At 37.7% G+C, this 21778-nt stretch overlaps 1 protein-coding gene across 2 annotated transcripts in view; it reads left to right on the top strand.

Moving 5' to 3' along the window:
* The window catches only part of CNIH3 (cornichon family AMPA receptor auxiliary protein 3), a 48775-nt gene that overhangs the window by 12059 nt on the left and 14938 nt on the right, over positions 1–21778 (top strand). The window contains exons 2-3 of one of the 2 annotated variants that reach the window (XM_068407869.1): positions 13427–13495; positions 16424–16471. In XM_068407869.1, the coding sequence (XP_068263970.1) occupies positions 13427–13495; positions 16424–16471 (117 nt within the window). The remainder of the gene's footprint in view (positions 1–13426; positions 13496–16423; positions 16472–21778) is intronic. The other variant, XM_068407874.1, reaches the window with a different exon arrangement.

The raw sequence follows: 21778 nt of genomic DNA, 5'->3' as shown, positions 1-21778 counted from the left end.
TCGTCTTTGTTTGCATCCTTTCCAGGACAGAAGAAAAAACTGGTGCAAGAGTATGGCCTTTGCTAGGATGCCCTTTCTTAGCTTGCTGAATGTGTGGCTGTGACTGGGAATCCATGCTCTAACAGATTGTTTGCTTTAAAAGACAGTCCTGACTATCAGATCAAGTTAGTACCTAAGTAACATGTAACAGCATTTCTGATACGATGTGTCAATTTGTTGTACTGATGCTCTGTAAGTAACTGATCCTGGGATTTTGGTGCTGACCTGAAGAAAGCAGAAGTGGTTAGATACTGAAATGTTTAAAAGGTTTTGATCTTGTTATCTAAATGGAAAAAACTATTTGTTTTAGAAAGAATCCACATAAAATACTCCATTGCATGTAGGAGGAGGAGACCATATGCAGGGCAGAATATTGACTGCATGCTTGTGTTGAAAGTACAAGGAGTGTGGGAGATTTATACTCGGTTCCCTTTGCTGCAGAGATTCAAGCTGTATTTTCCATGGCCTACAAAAGTGCATAGATTTTGGGCTGTTTGGGCTGGTGGGAAACATTGTCAAATCCTTTGTAAGTTTTTGTTGGTAGAAGAAGAGCATGCATACAACTGCTTGGGAGTGCCAGCCTCAGATCTGCTGCCTTTGATTCAGACCCTAACATTAGCTTCACCACTGACCCATAGAGCCTCCAGAGACAGGTAGCCTGCTAGGTGGAATGGTCTCACATTGTACAAAATTCTTATACAGAAAAATAAGAGTAGGTCTCTTGCCTCTCTGATCCCTTCAGTGAAATGTATATTTATGCGCTGTAGCATGATAACAGCAGTGGAAATGACACTGTTATCCGCATTTCAAAAAAATGAGGAGCCTGATGGTTCAGGTTCTCGTATGAGAGATAGAAGACATGATTTTTAAGTCAGCCGAGGCAGAACAATTGTTTCTACCACACTGAATGTAATTAAACTTAAGTAATGCATCTCCAGGTACATGCAAGTTTTTTTTCTATTCAGAACAATGCGGTGTATTCATCAGTTTTGTTGCTAATTGAAGATGTATTTTTTTCTTAATATTGGTAGCAACTGTTTGTGTCCCTTTAAAAAAAAAAGTTGATGGGTGTATTTGATTCACAGCATACTGCTACTTTCTGAACTGTTTCCCTGTACTGAATGCAGTAATGTAAGGTTTAAAAAGAAAAAAGAATTCTGACAACAAAATTATGAAATCCTTTGGGGCGGGAGGGAAGAATGGCAGTCTGGACTTACCTTAAAAATTCCTTCTCTGCTTGAGGTCTGTTTTGAAATGTTTTGTAGCTGCAGGGAGCAAAACTATTAGCCTATTTAGAAACAGGTTCTGTACAGCTACATTAGCATCATCCCTCCTGCACAGCTTGCTTGCTTGTCTTCGTTCTCTTAATGAACTGCAGTTTATCTGTGCACAGCTCATTTTTGCCTGGCTGGATTTCAGCTGGTCTAGACTGGAAGATAGTGAGTGGGTATAAAGTTGTGTTACACGGGCAGGTAATCTCTGAACTCTATATTTGGGGAATGGGTGGGACATTTGTCTCTTTCCAGAAGGAGAGAGTTGACATCTCTCAGTTTCAGGATAACTGGGAAACATATTTCAGTGTTGTGGGGAGCATGTGAAATCTGTGTCCAGGATCCTGTTGTTAGCCAGTAGAACTGTTTCTCCTTGCAGTTGGATGAAATGGTTTTAAAAAGCCCCTTTCATAGCAGTTGTAGAAATCTGTCAATAGAAGCTTGTCAAATCATCCTTCTGGCAACATGGTGTTCGCAACAGAATTTTGCAGCTGCTGAGTTTTTTTCAGTGGTTTTGTCAAAAGTAGTAACAACAAGTGAAGTATTTACATTCAAAAATCAGGGTGCTCTTTCAAATTGTTGTCTGCAATGTTGCTATAATGACTATCTCCATGAGTTACTGGTTACTTCCCATTCAAAGCACTCAAAGCTCTGTACAGTATGGTTGTATTCCTGAAGATAAAGTTCTATCTTTTTCACAATGTGGATGGAGTTTTCCATTCTTGTACTAATAGGTGGGCTGTTTCAGGTGACTGCCAAATAATTATTCTTAGTGGTTTCTCCTGCACCTCTCTGCAGACTTGGAAATCTGATTTGGTGTAACTGAAGCAATAATACTGCTTTTGTCCATCTGGATAGTTTTTGCTTTTTTGTTCATTTGTATAGTTTTTATTTATGCAGGGGAATACAGTGGTGTAACTATGCCAATGCAAACTGATATGTTTGTGCACGTGTGCCCTCAGCAAGAGAGGTGCCTTCTATGGATTTTCATCAATATTTAATTAGAGTAGTGTAATTATACCTCTACATTTCGATAGGTAGATAGGAAAGCCTTTTGAATCATGTTTGCAGAATGGTGGTCATGCGTTCTTAATTTTGCATATTGGAATTTTTATTGGAAAATAGTTAGGATCTGACTTAAATACCTGAGAAATTACATTAAGATTTTCATGACTGTTAAGTTAGCTTAAGCTTTCAGTTAGAGCCTAAAAAGTTAAAATCATGTTGGCCTAAATGTAACATGCTTTTACAGACAAAAGAACTTTAATAAAAAGATGAAGACTAGGTGCTCAGGTGTATGTTTGTGCAGCTCTGGATGGAGCCACAAGACCTTTGTTTGCTATAGCAATGTGTCTGGATTTCTGCGTGGAGAGTTGTTTAATAGTGGCAGCATATGAAATTCAAGTTAAGTAGAGCAAGGAAATGCCATACAATTGTTAGTGTGAAATCTGACAAATTTTCTATTTTCTACCCTTGAGTGATTTAAAACCATTTGAAATCTTAATACAGAAAGGCACTGCTTAAAGCAGTGCTCTGCTGTAGAGATGAGCAACTGTGCATTAATCAGACAGAAATGCATAGTTTCACTTCTCATATGTTATTAGTCTACTGAGAGTATTCTTTGTTTCCCCTGACGTTTTATATGATGCATCAATCCGGAGGCTTTGGTTCTTCTACCACTGATTCTGTAAATCATTTAATTTCTCTGAGCTTCATTTTTCCCCTTGTATACAAAATGGAAATGATGTTTTCCTTGCCTTTGTTAAGGCCTTCATTGCCTTGAAGGGAGATTTACAACTGCAAGGCATTGTTAGTTATGATTGTTTACTTTTATTAATATGTGGTGAATTAATAAGTGTAATATTCAGAAAAGCAAATACATTGGGGAGATAGAAGAAAGGAATACCTTCCATCTCACTTTCCTCTCTGCACTTTATTGGCTCTAGTGTTAAAGGTTCTCATCAAAACCAGCATTTCGGATACACTGGTCTGGGAAGCTACTGAGTTACTTGGGCAGGTATGATGGAAACTAAGATTTGAGCCTTTTTTTCTTCTTTAATAGATGATTAACAAAAGGATATAGACGAGAAATAAAATATGACAAAAAGGGTAAAATTCTCTGGCTTTTAAGGCAGGTTGCCCATCTATTAATGAAATTTTGAATAATCTTTCTAAGCAACTGCTGTCTGTCAGATTCTAATAGAGGAGAGAAGAGCTCTTCATACTAACAGAAAGTCAGGAGGGATGATTTCCACTAGAATTATACTTGACAGTGCAAAGATCACTCAAATTATTTTGCTTTATGTCCTGTCCTTGCTTCATTGATCATGTAACTGCAACTTCCAGAGAGATTTAAGCCTCACTTGAAATATAATTAGGATGCAAATGTTCCCCAATATGGCAACTTGAAATACCAGGCAGGTCTGTAGCTGAGATCATATGGAGAAAGGTGGGGAACTAAGTCACATGAGGTAACATTGAGACATTGACTGATGCACCCATCTGGCTAATGGGGAAGTGCTGTTACAAATGTCAGAGCACTTGCTGGGTTTCAGAGATAAGCAGTTAAAAACAGTCAAATAAAGGGGTGAGGGAAGGAACATTGTCAAGGATAGGCAAGGATTAAAGGTTTATTCTTTGATGCTAATGTGCAACATGGAGTTGCATATTTCACCTATATATCCTTGTAAAATTACAATATTAGTAACATTTAAGCTGAATGATCATTTTTGTCTTTCTTTAGTACTTTAATGCTTTTTCAGGGCATGTATGTTTAAACTTGCACATATTTTGCAGTAGTCTGCCTGCTACAAAGAGACAGAGGTAATGCATCGTTTGTGCATGTCATTGGGAGCTAAGACTGTCCTCTGAAAGCTTGTGATGGGAACCAGGCAGGCAATATTTATTAACTCTGTTAGTGGGTTCCTTATCTGAAGTACAAACCCACACAAATGCTGTAGGTATTTGGCCTATGCGGCTTTCTAACACCATTCTCCTGAATCTGAACTACTATCTGAAGAATCAGAGTTCAGTGCATCTTTGGGTTATCTTTTCAAATAAGGCATATTGAAGTCCATAAATAGCAGTGGTGATATCTGCCCCTATAAAACCCTTTCCAATTTCTAGATGATGTACTGAATTCCATTACTAATTTGGAAGCTCCTGACTGTTGGTACAGTTCCTACACCTGCCATATATAAATTCCTGCAATGTGGCTTTGATGCAGGGCTGGAGAGTAGAGCAGTGTCAGGCCTCTCTGCTCAAACAGTTCCTAATCAAACTGAAGCTGTTAAGGTACAGTCATATGGGTAGCGTGCAAGCAGCTTTTCTTATCTCTTTGGCCACAGCTTGACTCGTTGGGTAGATTTGCCTGCTTTCTGAATCGTCTTCAGAGGAAATTCCTGGTGCTCTTCCTTCTCAGTAACACCTCTTTCCTTGGGATGTGGCAGCAGGCACAGAGTTCTTTTTGGACTCAGTCCCTGCTTAGATTGGCAAGGAGAGAGTGTGGTGTCCCCTCAGCCACAGAGAGCTGAGCCTACTGGATAGCCAGTTGAAGCCCAAAACAGGAACCTTATTTCACCATTTTTTATTTCTCTGCCACTCATTATTGTGCTAATACATTATTTTCTCATGTTTGTAAGGATCTTCCTTCTTCTCCCTACTATTAGAAGTGAGGGGTTAATAATACAGGGATAATTTGATACACGTAACTTATGTATAAAGGCTCTTAAAAGATATTTGGCAAGAAAAAGGTTTTGACTTTTTCAAAAAGAGATTGGTTAGATGTGGTTTCTTTTGGCAGGTGTCAGGATAAAAAGCTCCAGACACCCAAGAGTTAATCCACTCATTTTAGGAAAAAAATGAAGTCGATATATAGTGCCAGCATCATTTAACTCTGTTATTAATTCACATACAAGGGCTGTAATGCATAAGATCTGTGTGTGTACGTGTGGGTTTGTATGAATGTCAATTAGTATGAGCTGGGATGGAGTTTCTGCTGAATTGAAGACAAATGGTTTAGGAGTCGTGCCAATTTTGATGCAAGATCCTGCAAAATAAAACTTTCTCATTTTACTAAGTAGCTGTTGTAATGAAGCAGTCTTGGCAATGATGTACATGGTTTGTGTTATCTATGCAACACATTTAAAAGTTAGGAGAAGGCTCCCAACTTTCACAGCAGGTTTGTGCTGTGTTCCAAATGGAGCAGTGAAGAGGGAAATCACACGCCTCCTCCCTGGTTTTAAAATAAGCTTGGTGTATTTACCACTTGGATCTTTTGGTGTGGTGTCTGCAGAAATTAGGGGCTGAAGCTGACACCCCAGGAAGTCCTCTCCAGTTCCCTTTCCTGGATTCTGTTTTGACAATTAAGTGACAATAAATTAATAACATTTACTGGCATTAATTTTGTTACAGGAAAAACAAGAGACTTTCATCAAGAAGGGAAGATAAAATGTTTCAATCTCTACTAAGCGGTGTGTTTTCTTTAAAACAAATACAATGGAATATTGAACTATGTCATATAATCTGATTTTCCTAAAACCAAAATAAATTCCAAAGCAAAAATACAGTGTTGGAACAACATTTTGCTTTTTGTCTTAAATCTAGAAATTCTTTCAGAGTTAGTTTATTGGAAATGTTGAAAATATTTGTTCTTCTGACTTAGAGAAAATACGTATTTTTGAAAACTCTGATATGTACACCTAATCCTGTTCTTACGAAAAATGAGGATCTGATTGCTTGTGCTAGTTAACAAAATGCTAGTGTGCAGGATCATTTGTAGCTATTCTTTCTGGATGAAATAGGAGGCTAAAATAGACCTAAAACATTTCCTTGAAAGTTTGTATGTTTTCTGACTTCTCCACGTCGTGGTCAAACTGTAGCTTAAGTTTTACTTTCTGCTGCCTTAAATCCTCCAGTGCTGCAGTTTCAATACATATTTCTTCATTTCCTTTTCTGAACTGTTTATACAGTACTGATAATAATGGTTACAGAGCAGCTGTATGCCCCCCAGCCCCTCCATGAGTAAATCTCTACTATAACACATTTTGGATCCCTCGTAAATTGAAGCAGTTTGTTTTATGAAGAACTGTTACTTTACTGGAGATCTTTTTACAACCCAAAAGATAGTTGCTGGGGGCATGAGTGAGAACAGCTTTGTAAACTTGTAATATTGCACAGCTGCAGCATTTTAAAGTCAATATGCTTCAGTATCTGGCTTGCTGAAATGCTGAGTTTGCTATAGTTACAATTGTAACCATGATGAATAATTTTGTACTCTTTCAGTGGGTCATAGATTGAATTTGTGAACCTGAACATGAAGCAGCTCTGAGGCTTGCCAGAAAACCTTCATGAACTTTAAGTACAGATCCAATACTGGGTACAGACTATTAGCGTTAAGAACATAAGTGAGTAGCGCCATGAATGCTCATCTTACTTAGGAAGTATGAAATAAGAATACAAACATTCCCTCTTGAAGTGTAAAGCAGAGAGTTATACTGATCTGGAGATTTTCTGAAGAGTGTGGAAGTTAACCCCAAGACTTAGAACAAAGATTTTTTTTTTTTCCGCTTCCTTTCGACATATATGATGATGCTGTTCAGCATCGGCCTCTGTGCTTAGCCTATTTCATTTCTCCTGAATTAAGTTGAGCAGTAACAGCCTACTTTGTCCCCTCTTCTGAAGACAGAAAGTGACTTTTGAAGGGAATCTGGGAACTACTCTTTTGCTGCATGCCTACCCAGATCCAGGTGTTTTGAAAAGTGAATCAGGTGATAACCCCTCTGTTACAAAGAACTGCAGGTACGGTCTAAAAGCTTTGTGCATATTCTTAACTGAGCCTGCATCATTTCCATGAAGTTAATTTTCTATTTAAGTAGTAATTATAGAATGTTTATAAAGTGCATATGCACACATTCTGGATGTTTTCCCATCACTGTGCCTTCATGTTTTTATTTTATGCCCTTTTTTGAGGGTCTGCAGAGAGATTATAGAGTGCAATAGTAGGCTGTGGTTTTTGCAGTAGAAGTTAAGTTCTGTTTTTTCTGCCTTCAGAGGCTGTGAAAGCTGTGCTGTGCAGCTCAGTGGCAATCAAGATGTTGTAGGAAGGCATTGATTTATTACAGTGCAATATGAAATGAGAGCTGAGCACCATTTCCTCTGAGCAGCCAGCTCTTGGGTTTAAGGCCTTAAAATCCCAAGCCCATCAGACATTTAGTAATGGTTAGTTAAAACAAATAATGAACAATACACTCAAGCACTGGCAAGTGAAAAAAAGATTATTTCCTGTCATAGAACAACCTGCATTCCATCCTTTTCCTGCACTAATGAACCAAAGTATGCCAAATTGCTCTCTGGTGTACTCATGTATAGTTTAGTATGGTATAGCAGGTTTTTTTTAGTATCACAGGCAGAATTTTTTCCCAGTGATTTGATTTCATTTTTTTCTCCTAGCCTAATGTCAGCACTTTATGGTGTTCTTAAAAGAAGATTGTCAGGTTGATTCAGACCTGGTTTCAGTCATCTGTGATTCTGTGAGTGCTGAATTTAACAAAAAGTGGTCCTGGTGAGTACTTAAAAAACAGTTTAAATCTCACATCTGCATTACTTGATGTGTCACGTATGGTCTCTGGGCCATATCAGAGACTATAACATTAATAAAATTATTCTATAGTTAACACCTCTTATGATTTATAGAGTATTACAAGAATATTGAAAATATTGTGACCAACAGCCACTTAGGCTCAAATGAGTGTTTTCATTGGAGATCACAGTGGAGGTGTGGACTCAGAGGAACCCTTATGGAGGGGGAAGGGTTTTCCTTGCTGTGTTTGTGTTGCTTGGTAGCACGAACCCGATCAGTTCAACCAGAAGAGAAAGAGGGAAGAGGAACAACTGTCTTGAGCAAATGTTCACCAACCCCATAGCTAAATTTCTTGTTGCGATTCATTTCATATCATGCTAAGAATTGAGTAGCAAAAATTGTTCTCTCAGTCTGTCACTTTATTGATGTCAGCATTCTCTGCATCTCTCTATAGGCTCCCTGTGCTCCATTGCGTCAAGACAGTGATTTATCTTCCATTTCAGGTCCTTTTGCGTTCTTACCTGACTGACTGTCTCTCACACGTTTTGTCTGTTTCTGTTTCTGCTCAACAAAATCCAACAAAGTAACTCACCCAGCTTGCATCAACATGGTTCAAGCACGATAAATGTTCAACACTATTTCCCAAACACAGTAAATATGTTTAAACAGCAGTGGATGGGCAGGCATGAAGTTTAGGAGCACAGCATGCTCCCAAACCTGTCCACCTTCTGCCCATGTGCTGACTTACAGACAGCCTATGAACTGCAGGTATGGGTGCTGTGAAAGATGTGCATGAGAGTGGAGGGGTAGACAAATTGTTTAAATGAACCATGAAAGACAGTTTCTTCAAGATGGGATTGTGGTGTGTTGACAGGGTGGTGGCAAGGAAACATATGTTAAGTGTTACTGTTCTGTTCTGTGGTTAGTGTCGTTGTCATCAAGTTCTGTTTTATCTTAACTTTTCTGAGATGCCAATACGCAATAATATCCAACTTCTTTGCTGTCACTGAATTCACACCCACACCAACTCCACTGCCACCCTAAGACATCACATTCTCAATTAAAATGTATTTCTGTAAGAGCTCAGTGATTAAAGAAAAAAGTATCTCCTCTAAAAATGAGAGACTGTAATTCATTCCTACCATTAATAGGTGAAATTTTCAGTTTGATGGGTGCATAAGCATAGGAAGAAAACAGAATTCAGGTTCAATCTTATGTGAATACTTCATGATTCGAAACTGTTATTGTCTGGAGAGATGAGCACAGGGAGTGTGGGTAATGAAAACAGATTTTATAAATATCATTGCAGTTGTAGCTGTACTGAAACATACGTCGTCATCACAATCTCATCTGTTCAGTATGTGTCTAAACTGGGGCAAATTCCTTGCTGACTTACACTTGGAGTTGAGATTTGCAGATGGTGTGAATCACCAGAGAATGCAACCAATATTTTTATAAACCTTTAGTTTTATTAGGTGGATAACACCCACAGATGCACTTCTATTAACAGAAAAAAGCACGGCGAGGGCAGCGGCAGAACAAACTTCCTGCAATGTTTTGCAACTTGGAATCACAGGGAGAAATCCCCAAGTCAGGAGGTAGTTCAGTATCCATTGCCCATTCAATCCCTGGCCTGTTTCTTCAGTAATGATAAAAATTCTTGCTAAACATGATGCTTTTTTTTCTGGCATAGCTTTGCAAATAAACAGGTAACTTTTTTCTTCGAGTTCCTAAATAAATGTCAAATAGTCCTTATTCTCTTTCTATGAAGCTATAGACAACATTAATATTTACTAATAGAAATAAATTTCTCCTCTATGTAAGATCAGTCCCTGGCACATGTTTCAGAAATGCTATCTGCTTAGCTCTCCGTTTAGCTTTGTGACTGCAGGCTAGTCATTTTTCCTTGGAATGGTCTGTTTATTGTGTGGCCTTTGGAGAGAAGGGTCACTGATGTCCATGTGTATGTATGTTTTGTAACCTTAATTGCTGCCCTGGATGAAATTAGATTGCATAAATAAAAGATATTGAGCAGTTTATAAAATACATTCATTTACAAAGGTGAAATGATGGCAATTCACGTGGTGAAGTGCCCTGACTGGGATCTGTTACATTGTTGGCCTGCAAATGAACTATTCTGTCAAGTTGCTGATTAAGCGTGGTCATTTCAGAGGTGAAACAGGCCTTGAGCATACCCAGATGCTGCTCCAAAGCATTCAGCAACTCGGTCGGCTGATGTATGGGAAGCAGGTAGCTGTGCTGCATCCAGCTGAAGTGTAAATGGGCAGAAGGTTGTTTCTCTAGAGTATGGCCAGAACACTGCGCCTCCTGTGAAAGCATTGTGAAATACTTAATGGAGGCAAGTAGTTAGTTACTTGGGTTTTTTTAGGGAAAAATGGCAACTCTGGCCACACATACCCTAGGGCATTAAACTGCTACACAAGGCTAGTTATAATTGAAAGAGGAAGATGTTTCCTAATTAATTATGTAAACCACGCTGCAGCACAACCCAGCCTTATTTTCAGTAATAGAATATAATTCGTTGCACAGTTATGTAGTATATTGCGAGCAACTGCCAGTCTTAAGAAGCCACAATTTTGTTTCCATTGTTTCTCATTTGCAGTTTTAGAATTAGGACACACAGCATTGTGAGAATAAAAAAAACCATGCCCCCCAGAAACAACTTCTTCATATTTCTTCTAATTGTGAGCCTGCCTAATGTTATGCTTTCAAGCTTTTTGCTGTGACTGAGAAATAGGAATGTGCTTTTTCATACGTTAAAATAGATATCTTCATGTCATCACTGGATTTCTGTTCCTGAGGATTTAACAAAATGTAAACTGTTATGGAACTTTGAAATAAAATATTAAGGATTGAGGAGTATTTATTTCTGTCAGCCTCCTTCCGGAGAGACACTGAAACTGTTACTGAAGAAACTTTCCTCCAATCCTGTGTGCTTGATACCAGACCTCAGTCTGTTTCTTACAGGTGTAGCAGGAATGTCTCTTAACATTGTCATAATTTGCAGGCATCCTAAAAGGTTTGTCTGTGAGACTATTGTATTTACACTTACTGATTCTATGAAAACAATGTCCTTGATGCTGCTAGATTTGTTTCAGTGCACTTAGATATAATGCAAGCAATAAAATAAATTGCGTACCAGCAAATAAAGAGTACATTTTTGACTACAGAGTTGGGAATGCTGGTAAAAAAAAGAGAAAGCAAAAAATGAGGAAATCTAAATATGTCGTATATTTCAGGCTAATCTCTTTTCCACACTGTCATTTAGGATTCTTCAAGATTTAGCTGCATTAGTTAAGGCTAGCTCAACAGAGCCCTGCCTTAGTGGTTCTAGTTGTTCTTCATCTAAACATGTTTCAGGGTTATCATCTTATCTCTGTGTTCAGTGAATCTTTAGAGGCTCTCCTGGACTTCTTGAAGGAGGTCTATCTTATGATTCCAGCATTTGGGTTGCTCGTGTTGCTGTCTCAGACCACTCTTCCCTCACAGCGTGAGCTGGGTCTTGTACTGGCTGTCATTTCATGATTATCTCAAACTCCTGGTTGCTGTTGCTGACTACCAAAGGGAAGAGCACAACACATTCACTTCCCCCCCGCCCCAAGGAAATTTCAGCTCATCTCTACATCTACAACAGAAAAAAAGCTGTTACTACTGTACATTATTTAAAAAAAGTTGTCATAACAGTTTTCTATCTTAAAGCTACATCTGTAAGTACCAGTGCAGTGAGGCAAAGAGAATTTAAGGGAGATGCACAGCATCCCAAAGTAAATCAGTGGCACAGCTATGAACAGTGGCAGCTCTTTGACCTGTTACAGGGCCATCCTTCCCCCTTTCTGTCAATGCTGTCAGTGCTTGTGTTGATACTCAATTACAAACAGAAGCATGTGCATCTGACTTGCATGGTTGTTACCCTCTTAACAGTTGGGCCAGCTTGAGAATACGAAGACCTGTTCAAGAAGTATTAAATATAGAGGTGTCATAAGCCTTATTCTTCACAATTGTACTCTAACCCTCTCACAGTTACTGTTATTTGCTCTTTTACCTTGATCTGCCACGGATGTTTAGACTTAACTCCTAACTTGTAAAGATACTGCATCCATGGGGAGAAATTCTTCACTTAGAATCACGTTTTATAGTTCCTTTTATGGTTTATTCTGGCACTTTGACTTGTCATAGTTGAATAAATTGAATTCTGTAGAGTACTCTTGTAAAATAATACACTTTTCATTTTAAATGTGCTTCAGTGTGATGAATGCAGCATTAGAGTGGGACACAGAGTAATGCTTAGATTTGAGGATTGTAGCTCTAGCTTTTATTCTCAAGCCTCTCGCCAGATTATTATATGAATCATGGATAGGTAATTTTCAGGATTTCTGCTCCTGCATTCCATATCTGTGTAATGAATGTATTTTACCTATACAGTAGGTCTGTGTTGACACCCAGTTGGTTATTTTTTGAACAGCTAGGCAGCAGGCATGCTGTAACATCTCACAGAATGGTTGTTCCACTCATATACTAATTACCCAACTGCTACCTTGTACTTCCATCATCTTTTTACTGAGAACTTCACTGGGCTGTAAATTGTCTGAAGAGAAATCATTGTTTTAACATATATTTATGTGGTGCATGTCATAGTGAGCTTTCATTCCTTGGGTGAAGCAAGCAGGAGAAAAGGTGTTACTAGAACACAAACATAAAATAAAGTTAAGAACGTGCTTTGAGATCTTTGAATGAAATACGCTGAGGGCTATTACAGCTATTTTCTTTCCAAGAAAATATTACCAAGCATTATTATTTTTATGGGCACTTTTATCTGCTGTCCTTTAAAAGCAGGCAGTATTTACCAGTGTGTCTGAATCCATCGGTTAATGGAGGAAACTAAAGGACATGAGCAAAAGGCATGTCTCCATTAATGAGGTCTGAGGTAAAGGTTCTAAAATGTGCTGGAATTTAGGAAGGTCATGTTTTTCTCTGGAGTAGTTTACCTTTTGAGGAGTTTGCTTGGTAATGAATAGCAGATTAATAATAATTAAGCTGATACTAATTCAGAATTAATATCTGAAGTAGGTTTAACAACTAATAAAAAGGGGCTGTTGTGTATGTATTAAACCTGGAATAGCATGTCTGATGCATCTGTGTTTTAGGCAGCTAATGACTTTTTCCATCAAGTCTGGAGATGCATTCGTTGTTTGTGAAATAGTTTTATGTCATTTGGAATTTTGAGAAAAAAATTGTAGCTGATATGAGGGAAGAAATCTGAAAAGCAGCAGTGCTGAAAAGGCTATAGATACGATTTTACAGAGTGACAGATTAATGGGTTCTAGGTGCCATATGTAGGAGTATCCCATGTTTTGTTTTAACTAGTTAGTTCTTAAAGGGGTATATCAGGGAAGCTAGTTTCCCATATTTTCTCTGGAAAGGGAGGAAGGGAGATGATGCATCTAACTAGTCCGTAAAGGAAAAATAAGCATTTGAATGAGCATTCATTACAATATTTGAAAAACTTGTTTTTCAGATAATCGCCTTTGATGAACTTCGGACGGACTTCAAAAGCCCAATAGATCAGTGCAACCCAGTCCACGCAGTGAGTACAACCAGTGGCTTGCTAAGCAACAGCTACTAAAGAAAGAGAGATGCACTGAGCTGTCAGGGAAAGTATGAGTGTGGAAATGAATGTAGAATCTGTTGTGAAGTCAACTGTAGTTTGGAAAATTGATTTATTGGGCCAGTCTTAGGAAGCCAGATGGCGACTCTTTATGCTAATAGCTTTCCTTTTTGCTGAAGGAGGCAGGAAAATAATTTGGAAGTTCAAAAACTGAAGGATATGTAATGTGATGCTAATGCTTTCTTGTCATCTTTTAATTCTGTGGCATAAGTTTTCGGTTTTGAAATCATTTGCTTTCTCTGCATTCAAGCATGGGATGACCACCTTCTCCCATACTGTCTGTATCAATGAGTCAGAAGCTTGAAGGGGTTTGATAAGAGGTGCATTCCTAGGCCTCTCTGTCCCATGGCAGGGCCCTAAATTCTCCTGTGCTTTAGGAGTAAATAACACATTCTGCTCCATCTGCTGTGGAGAAGGTTAGATATCATCCTGGGACTGTAAACTCAGTTTTACCTAATGAACCAAAATGCAACCCAGATTTAAGCATATGAAAATTCCTCTGTTAATTAAAGCTGTAATCTAGGGTGATTTAGCTGACTACAGTTAAAAATGCATCAGATTTGTACCACCAGAACTGAGAGCAGAGCTTGGCTCCCTGTCATCTCACTGGGAATTACAATGATTATGACAGGGGCTGAATTCAATCTCTATAGAGTATCAAGTTATTGAATTGCCTACAAATGATGACTAGATTTAGTAGCTAGTACTTCACCATTTAACCTTGTTTCATAACTCAGCAGAGGATGTGTGGTATTGCTTAGACCACTGATGATTTTAAGCGTGATCTTTACATGAATCTTCGAATAAGAAGACTTATTTACTGTTCACTAACACATAAGCAAAGAACGAGAACAGAAGAAAGAAATTGTATTAAGAAATCCTATAGAAGACTTCAATGGAAGTAATCTGGTTTTGAATTCACTTCATCTGTTTTTACTTCCCATCTTGAGAACTGCACACCAGAAATGCATATTTATATGTACCAAATTCCAGTAATTTGTTCTCATCCTAAAACTTGTAAGATGCTCCATGGAGATAATTTCCTTTTGTTTTGAAACGGTAATGGAATTGGTCTCCAGGATAAAAAAAAGTTAGTAAGTCCTTGTTTCAATCATATTAGTGGTGTAATCACAAAGTTAATTGTAGAGTTTCCAGTAAAACACAGCAAAGTATTCTGTGATCAGTTGACATATTTGACTCTCTTCTATGAAACTCTCTGTGATAACTCAAGCAATAATCTCAGATTGCTTTCTTCTGCACAGTATAAATGTTGATGCCTTTTATATTGATGTAAAAGGAAGATTTTTATCAGTTATTTCTTATATCTTTGGTCAAATGTATTTTCATTTTTCCCTATGCATAGTTGCTTGTGCCCTTATTCCATTTATTTGGTCGGGTAGTTTTCTTTATTGCACTGTAAGAATGTCTGATGTTTACTCATGTATCTTACACAATGTTTTCAAGACAGAGGGTAGAGTCTTTTTGACAAGAGAAGGCTGAATTAGAGAGAAATCAGAGGCAAAACCAATGGCAGTACTGAGAATTTAATTCAAATTTCCTGATTCAGACTATTACCTACAGTTCAAAGATAAGACTTCCTACTTCTCCAAGGCCAGCTGCAGTTAGGCATCTGTCTTCTAAAGGGAATTGAGAGGGTTATCTTTCCCTCTCCACTTACCTCCTACCAAAGGCAAAAAAGCTTTCTGCATCTTCACAAGCACATCTACACATGTTCATTCTCATGTTTGCAACTGTGGGTCTGAAATTTCTGAATCTTTTTAGATCACAGACACCAGAGAGAGGCACAATATTTGTCTGGTGCCTATCAAGCTTCCACTGTCTCACTGTCTCTCCAAAATGATCCTATTTTTAAAAATGGCTTAAACTTGGGGACAGGAAAGGAAAAGAGACATTTCTTTTGAGAATAGAAAAAAAACTCAAACTTGGGGCAAATTTAAAACATTTGAGAAGCAAAAAGCTTAGTGAGAGTTGGCTTCTCACGTTGGTATATTACATAACCTGTTTAAAAAAGGTCATTGTTCAGAATATTTTTTCCCATGTCTAAATGAAAATATTACTAGGTAGTCTTCTGAGGACAACAAAACCACTCTGCCTTCTGCAGGGTAACCAACAGTAGAATCTTTCACAGTGATTCCAGTGATGGGGTTATGCAGAATGAAATCTGATTTTACTAATGAATTTGTCATTATGAGCCATTTAAAAGAAAACCCCTCTTTGACTTGTCTTCTTTCTGTGAATTGAGCTTAGAGCATCTTTTGAGTCACAGCACTTAATTACAGTGACTTTCAGTATTTTTGAATGTGTGTGTTGTTTAAAGTGGCATTTCTAGGACATTTCAGATATTCTTCACTAATGGGTTAAATTCTAATATCACATGTTGCTCAGGCATCCTCTTAGTGATAGAGGAAGGGCTGCCATGCCACCTTCACAGTTGTTTTTCCGATTCAGAATTATCTTGAAGCCAGAGGCTGGGTACCTGAAAATGCAAGACTGAGTCTCTGTGGTATAGATTGGCACCATTGGATGGAGCCACAAATGCTGATTTAAAAGAAGTTGCAGCCTCTGCCTCAAGGCTAACACAGACTTGAATCCCCAGTTTATATTGTTACGCCCAATAACAGATGAAAAAATAACTTATTGGGACTTTGAAATGGGTAAATCATTTGGCTTGCAAGCAGTAGGTAAGAAGTGAATACTGTTGTTTCAGATTAATAACGTGTTGCTTCCCTGCAGCCATTAATTATGGTCTTGACCCGTTGTAATATATTGTCTTTAATTTCTAACACTAACTAATCTTCTACCTTTTTCCCTTTTTTTTTTTGACAGAGAGAGCGGCTGAGAAATATTGAGCGTATTTGCTTTCTTCTGCGGAAGGTGAGCATAAACTAGCCTAGAATTTGTGAAGTTTATGAGAATTAAAGCCATCAATTGGCGATGTGCATTCATTTGCTTTTTGAATGATCCTCACACTCCATTGATGAAAGGCTGGATTCTACTGCAGAAGTGGAAGTCATGATGACCTTGTAAGGACAGAGTAAGACATATTATGAAAGATAACATAATAGAGGATTTCTGGATAAGAACTGAAGCTTCAGAACATCAGCCCGTTCATTTTGGAACATGCTTTTTGAAGGCGGTGAACCGTTTTGCAGTTGCAGCTTGAGGTGCTTTTATAGCCCTATCAACTGATGATATTGTTGTAGTACAGGCTTTAGAAATACCCTTTTTTGAACAGTGGCTTACTATTTGATAAACTAAGCATTTTATTAGCTATATATTTAATGTTTAATTTTTTTAATTGGCTGAATAGAAAAATTGGTACAGTATTTATTTTAACTCGACACAAGAAAGATGCCGAGTGCCTCAGTTTCTGAGGGATTTTTAGGAGCTGGTAAATTGTGGGATTGATGCATTCCTGGGTTACTCATCTGTAGCTTGAAAGAGGATTTTCATAAACACTCATTGTTTTCCTGACTCTGTCCCATTGAGGTAAAAATAATCATAGTTCTGAACTATTTTATTCTATATATTCAAGTTTCTATAAATTGCCTTCAGCAGAGTGGTAATGGAGCCACCTAAATTATTCTGCATTTTGTTTAGAAAGGTTATCACTGAAGTGTAGACTGCTGACTGCATCCTAATCAAGCTAAGAACTAAATTCACATATGGTTTTAAGAAACTGGTGGCCTCATCCTTAGAGGTTTTGGGAAAGCCAGTGGTAGGGATTACTGGTTTGGGGTGATCCAAAGGCATAACTGTGACTCCATGCAGAATCTGTGAAGTGTCATGCTCTGATCAGTCAGAACCTGAGCCATATCTGTTTGGCACCATTATGAGCATGTGTGACTGCTAGGAGGCACATTTAAGTACGCTCTTAGCCTGTTTATGACACTAGGGATATGAAAATAAGAGAAAATACTTATCACCAATAGCTTTCTATTTTATCAAATAGGCAGCCAGCCAATTTCAAGCTGTGTCCCAGTTTCTTTGACATAAAGCAACTGGTGAGTGGTAGTGTATTAATATACGTGAGCCCCATGGGAATGCCTTGCCTGCATCAGTGTTTAATTTTTATTGAGCCTCAGCCTCACTGTGAACAGCAAAATGGAGCATTTTGGCTAATTACAGACTCTGTATCCATAAGGGATTGGCTTGCTTCTCGTTCACTTAAACAGTTAAACAGTTTGTTAATTCAGCCTCTTCTTCAAAGTTATTTGGGGACACATTTGTTTTAATTGAGAGATTATATGCAAGAAGGGGAAGGTGTAATAGCTACAGAGATTTGTAGTCTTCAAATCTGACGATCACTAAAAATAGCTTTAGTTTATGTAATATAAAGGATTCACTGCTGGGGAAAATTCTGGAAAAACAGTAAAGAGTGGAGAGCCGGCTATAGAGATACAGGAAAATAGCAGTTAGGATGCTTTCATCAAGCACTAAATATATCCCTCATTATAACATTGTGTGGCTTTAGGTCTGTTTGTCTTTCTGTGAAACAACAACATATCTCTTTTCCTATGTCTTGAAGTCAGATAATTCTTTTAAAGGGCTTTGAAAACAGCGATATCTTGCTATTTATGACATTAGAACTCAATGCTTAAGATCTGCTGTAAATCTGTTTTTAAAAGAGGTTATAGGTGGGCTATAAAAATATGTTCAGTTTCATTATATCCTGGTTTTAGAAGGGGCTCTTGGGGATTATTACATGGGCATACAATATGTCACATAAATTTGATCCCAGTGGGCAAAGAGTTCCTTAAGGATGGATTTTCGTTTTTATCTTCAAAATACTTGGAGAAGACTATTAACAAACTGTGACCAGGTATGTGATATGTCACCAGATATTATATAACTTATTTACATTTTTCTAAATAGAATGGAGGATGTAATTGTTCTGTAGCCAGGCGTTTTCTGAGTTTGGTTTGGGGAAAATGTTTCTATATCATTAAAATAAGTAGGGATCATGTGAAGCAGATATGTATGGTGCTGGCATGTGTACATGCACGTATACATAGGTCCATGTTTTTATGGTGCTATAGAATTAGAATTAGATTGGCCTAAGTTTCCTGGTTACTGGAGAATGATTGATTACGTATAAAGAAGCTATGAACTTTGTATGACCATGGTCAAATCTCTTCTATCCTGAAGTAAATGAGAGGAAGGACTTATTTTCTGAAGCCAGCACTAAGTGAGGTTCTCTCAGGATACAGGTATCTCATTTCATTCAGTGGTGTGTTTTGGGGGATTTATAGTGTATATATGGGGTCATGTGTGTGCTTGTTAAACTGTTGAGTGTCCATACATGTGTCATACAAATGTTACGTGATTCACATAGGACATACCCCAGTTTTGGCGAATGCTGTGGAGTTTGTATCTGTGCTCTGTTTTTTGCTAAATTGCCGTTGTTTCTCTAAGGATATGATTACGTGACACACTACAATGCTGTAGAGAGAAACACAAACTATTTGTGAATGAGCTGTCATGAGCTAGTGGAAGCAGTACAGTATACAGCAGTACAGGCTTCTTGGGCTCATTAGCCCTGCTGAGGAGTGGGATAGGTGAGGTGTGCCATATAGGTCTACCATGATTTTTGTGATTAAATATTTTGGTGGGGTGAGTAAAATATATTCAGTTAATGAAGACAGCGATATTATATAACTGTAATTCCAGCTGTATTTCAAGAAATCTACCTACCTGATTGATTACTGTTGGATATACTTATTTTAGAACTAAGGACAATTAGGAATTTCCTATATTAAAACATGTTCTATTTCATTAATCAACTACTGTAACATTATTACTTTACCTTTGAGGAAATTTTAATTAAGTTGTGATTACCTTATGCATCATAATTTTTGAATGAGTCTGATAAATCCTTACTAAAGAAGAGAGTTGATTGAACTTGCTTCATGCTCAGCAAACGTATTTCATACTTCAGTTTGCTCATGCCAAACACTGCTGAGCAATATAAGTGACCTTTCTCAAATTATCAGCAAATATTTGTTTTTAAACCCCATTAAGCTGAAGTGAGAGTGATTTATGAACAGCAAAACTGGAACTGGAACTTAGCTGGGAGGGAATTGAGGTAGATAAAAGAGAGACTTTTACACATTTTCCTACTGTAGTGGAGCATTTTAGTTTAGTTAAGTTAGGCATAAAATGCATAAAACTGCCAAGTGTGAGAAAATATTGTACCAGAGCTCAATCCTTTTTCTTGATTTTTTTTTTTTTTTTTTTTTTTTTGCCAGTCCTGAAGGGATCATTGGAAGAGAGCAAATTGAGCAAGAAACCTAACCACAAGCAAGGTGACATTAATCTCAAAGATGTTCCAGATGAACTTGAACTGTCTTGAAAAGTACAAGCAAATATGCAGACAAAAAACTCTGCAGGGACAAATTTGAATAACGAAATTGAGCTGGTTCAGCACTCCAGTGCTAACAAACAGTAGCAACAGCAACAGCAGATTGTAAATCAGGATATGGGGTGTTTAAATAAAACGGCAAAACCTCTTCACTTAATCTTTTTTGAAGCAAGTTTTAATGTTTTAGTTAGGAGGTTGGGGGTTGCCAATGCTTCATCTGTTCTAGTAGTACTTCTGTCACTGTGGCTTCCAGTAGAGCTGGATCTGCAGTAGCAGTGGTGGAAATTTATTCTGTACTCAATAGTTCTGCTGTTTACCAGATTCAATTCTGGTTTTTACTACTGTGCAAAAATAAAATAAATCTATCTTTTATGTTCCATAGTATATACCCTAATGCACATCACAATTATGTTTTAATGTATTTACAGATCTTGTTAAATAACCAAAACCAATGTTCCCTTAAAGAGCAATTATAGAAGACATTCCATTCAGACTGAGATACTGTAAATAAAATGTAAAACCTAGTGAGCATAATATAGAATTCCAGACACCTGAGTGTCTGCGTACAATTTTGTTTTGGTATGTTTCCATATTTAAATATTTTGTAAAAAAAGTCAAAAATACTTACATGTCTGAAAGTAAGAGTAATTCAGAGGCATGAGTAATCAGAAGCTTGAAGGGTTGTGGGTTAACACCACAGGTTCAAGTGTAGACCGAGCATTCCAAGGAAGAAAATAAGGCTTGGTCCTGTGTCTGTGTCATGCATGTTTGTCAGTGTTGAATGCACATACTCAAAGCTTGAAAAAACCTACGATATGTTCAGTGAAACATTACTGAGCTCACTGGATCAGCTAACAGGGAAGAAGTTAACTTTTTAGCTTTTCCTTAGTAGCAGGTGAAAACAGTATTTTCTGAGTATGGAGGTTCTTCTGCTTTACATGTAGATAAATATTATGGGGAAGTCAGCATTTTAAAAAAGTAGCCTCATCTGTCCTTTTTTATTCAGCTGACAGTTTCTTTCCTGTATATTGTGGGTGAAGGAGACTGGCCAATGTGCACTAGACTAATTGCCATATGAAATAATTTTTGTACTTGGAACTTGTTTGGTTCCAGACCTTCACCTACCAGGAGCTCCTACCATTCTCTGCATCCAGCACCTAAAGTGTACATAGCCCTTTGAAGAGTGTCAGGTGTCACAGTAGCTGATTTCAATTGACTAATCATATTCTTTTCTTCTTGATAAATTTGCTGGTCGTTAGGATGATCACTCCTCCTGTTGTTCTGCCTCATAATCATTGGCAAGCCTGAGATAATGTGATGGATTTTAAGTGTGTGTTTCTGGATATGTCAGTTGATTGCTTCATCATGGATTTAGGGATTTATAGATGTGTGACATTCTTTTAGCCAGTCTGCAGGCTGATAGTCATTAGCAGAGTACTTCTATAAGCCTATAGCATGGTTCATTAAAATGCTTAATGTGAGGTTATATAAGCAAATTTAGCAAATGTGATGTATAATCACAAGGAATTTTTAAAGTGGTGTGTATCCATCCATATGTAAGAAGGAATCACACTTTCTTTCTGGGCTTGAAAAATCTCATAGGCAGAAACTACAGCAATAAGACAGTTTGTTGCAAAACTGGGAAAAGCAGAAGTAGTTTTCCCTTTTGTAGTGCTATACATTTTTTACAACCTTGGTAAAGATGTTTTAATTCCTCATTTAATTAGACTTGACTGAAAAAGAGAATGTTACAGCATAGCCACACTAGAGGGATAAGTCTGCAGGGTAAATACATACCAGGTTTGTGGTATGCGTTATGC

Source organism: Nyctibius grandis, chromosome 1 (genome assembly GCF_013368605.1).
Source record: "Nyctibius grandis isolate bNycGra1 chromosome 1, bNycGra1.pri, whole genome shotgun sequence".
Lineage (NCBI taxonomy): Eukaryota > Metazoa > Chordata > Aves > Nyctibiiformes > Nyctibiidae > Nyctibius > Nyctibius grandis.
The sequence above is the reverse complement of the archived record's forward strand: the minus strand, read 5'-3'. Positions and strand labels throughout refer to the sequence as shown.